The sequence below is a fragment of the Arachis duranensis genome, chromosome 9 (assembly GCF_000817695.3).
Source record: "Arachis duranensis cultivar V14167 chromosome 9, aradu.V14167.gnm2.J7QH, whole genome shotgun sequence".
NCBI classification, from domain to species: Eukaryota; Viridiplantae; Streptophyta; class Magnoliopsida; order Fabales; family Fabaceae; genus Arachis; species Arachis duranensis.
The window spans coordinates 14,294,863-14,296,999 of record NC_029780.3 but is presented as its reverse complement, the minus strand read 5'-3'; the positions used below and the strand labels follow the sequence as shown (position 1 = coordinate 14,296,999).

General features: G+C 31.8%; 1 protein-coding gene across 1 annotated transcript; it reads right to left on the bottom strand.

Annotated features, from left to right (window-relative positions):
- Positions 1–1,587: 1,587 nt before the first annotated feature.
- On the bottom strand, positions 1,588–2,137 carry LOC107464843 (uncharacterized; the record flags this gene model as incomplete). The annotated part of the gene is given in 1 exon segment (XM_016083800.3): positions 1,588–2,137. A coding segment is annotated over 1 exon segment (426 nt), but the record flags the coding sequence as incomplete, so codon positions are not given.

Below are 2,137 nucleotides of genomic sequence, written 5' to 3'. Positions count from 1 at the left end.
AAAAAATTTTTATAATTTTAATTCAGTTTTTCACTTGAAAAAATTAGTTTATTTAAATAGAAATATTAAAAAAAATTATTTTTAACCAAGTCAGGCAAATATCTTTAGGCTAATTTTCTAATCTAGGTTATTCACGTACTCAACTTCAATTTTAACGTCAGCTCAACTTCAATTTCAACATTTTTTTTCTCTTGAGTTAGACTTGAGGGCCAAAAATACTTATACACTTAATTTTAGCATTATTTAAAATAAAAATAAATTATTATTTATATCCATAAAAGATATAAACGCTGACAAATGTATCTATATAAGAATAAAATGACAATTGTATCATGGAAGATAGCTTCTGTGTGCCAAGAATATCCTAACGGACCAATTGTGTAAATGTCCGAGTACTCTTGGCACATAAAAATCATCTTCCGTCATTTTATTCTTATTTGAATACATTTATTCATATCTGTATCTTTTATGAATACAAATAGTAATTATTCTTTAAAATAATTTTAGGTTAGTTTCAGTTTAGTTTAGTTTAACATTAAACTGGTTTTTAACTCCTCTTACGGATAACATTACTCTCACGGCTCATCTTTGGGCACCATTCCCCCTTTATACTTTAACTTTAACCATCGATGTGCTTGGACAAGGAGATGTAACTTTGCAGAGTTCTTGTTGATTTGATTGGTTAAATAAAGAATTATCGTGATTTATAAATTTATTTTTTATACTTTGAATAACAGATCGATAACAATTTTTTTCAAAAAAACATAAATAATTAAATATGGAAAATTAAAGAAAACGTAGTCATCATCAGGAGAATCATAGCATGGAACAGAATGCGCGCACAAAGGCTCACACACAAATTGGTTGTCATACACAAAAATTGTTGCATACAATTTGAGTCAATGGCTTAGCTTAGCGTAGTGTTATGTTCAAGTTATGTTATGTTATTTAACATATTTTTTACTTTTTTTTTTATGCAGATATGAAAAATTAACTTCTATTTGAAACAAAGCAGTTTCTTAATATATGGAACTAAATAATCTACTACGTACCGAAAAAAAAATGTCTTTTTCATGAAAAAATTAACAAAAATTAACACCATATTGTTCAAAAAATTTAAAAAAAACTTATTTATATAAAAATATGACAAAACACATCAAATTCCAATTGCATCCCAAAAGAATTGCCAAAAGAATCACATCAGCCGGTTAAAAACTATAAAAGGGGAATAATGGTTGCCCAAAGATAAAGCAGCGAGAGTAAGGTTGTCCAAAACTGAAGTGGGATAAGTTATCGACCGCTGCCGTCTTACAAAAAAATTTAGAACCATAGTAGTTCCATTTGGAATTGTTTGTAAATCATTTGAAACCACATTTCTAATTACGGAACTAATTTTCTTTTTCAGCTAACAAAAAATCTTAAAACACAATTTTTTTTTCATCAATTAAAAAGAGATGGAAGAAGTGGGAAAAAGGGACAAAATTTACTGAATATTAATTGAAAAAATATTGGAATAGGCAAGCTTTTCCCAAAACTCATTTACACAAAAAAAAATTAAACACTCAACAGTATTTTCCACGCACATCATACATATAAAGAAAGTACAAATTCAACTATTGAAGCATAAGAAGGAATAATTACTTGTTTAATTTAATTTCCTTCTTCTATATGAGTTAAGGCAATAATAATAATAAATAATAATAAATTTACATTACATGAAGATGGTTCTTGGGCAATCGGATCCAAAATGAGAAGGATAGGTAGATAAAGAGACACCAATAGGAATAGCGAAACTAGTTTCCATGAAAAGCCTCTGCTGAAAGGTTTCAACGGAGGCACCAGCTTCAACCAGATCCTTCAAGATGCTTCGGTAATGTTCCTTCAGTCTCTTCAACATGCGAAGGTACTGCAGTTTCAGCCACCTCACCTTCATCCTCCTCAAGATCCTCACAAGCCCGCGGAACATTCTTCTCTTCGCCGACGTCTTCTTCCCCTCTCCTCCCAGCTTTACCGTCTTCATCTTCCGCCGCCGCAGGAGTAGCCGAACCCTTCCACGGTGCTGCTGCCATGGCCACATGGTCGCCACGGTGCTGGTGCTGGTTGTTATGTGCTGCTGCTGGCATGGTGGCTCTTGATG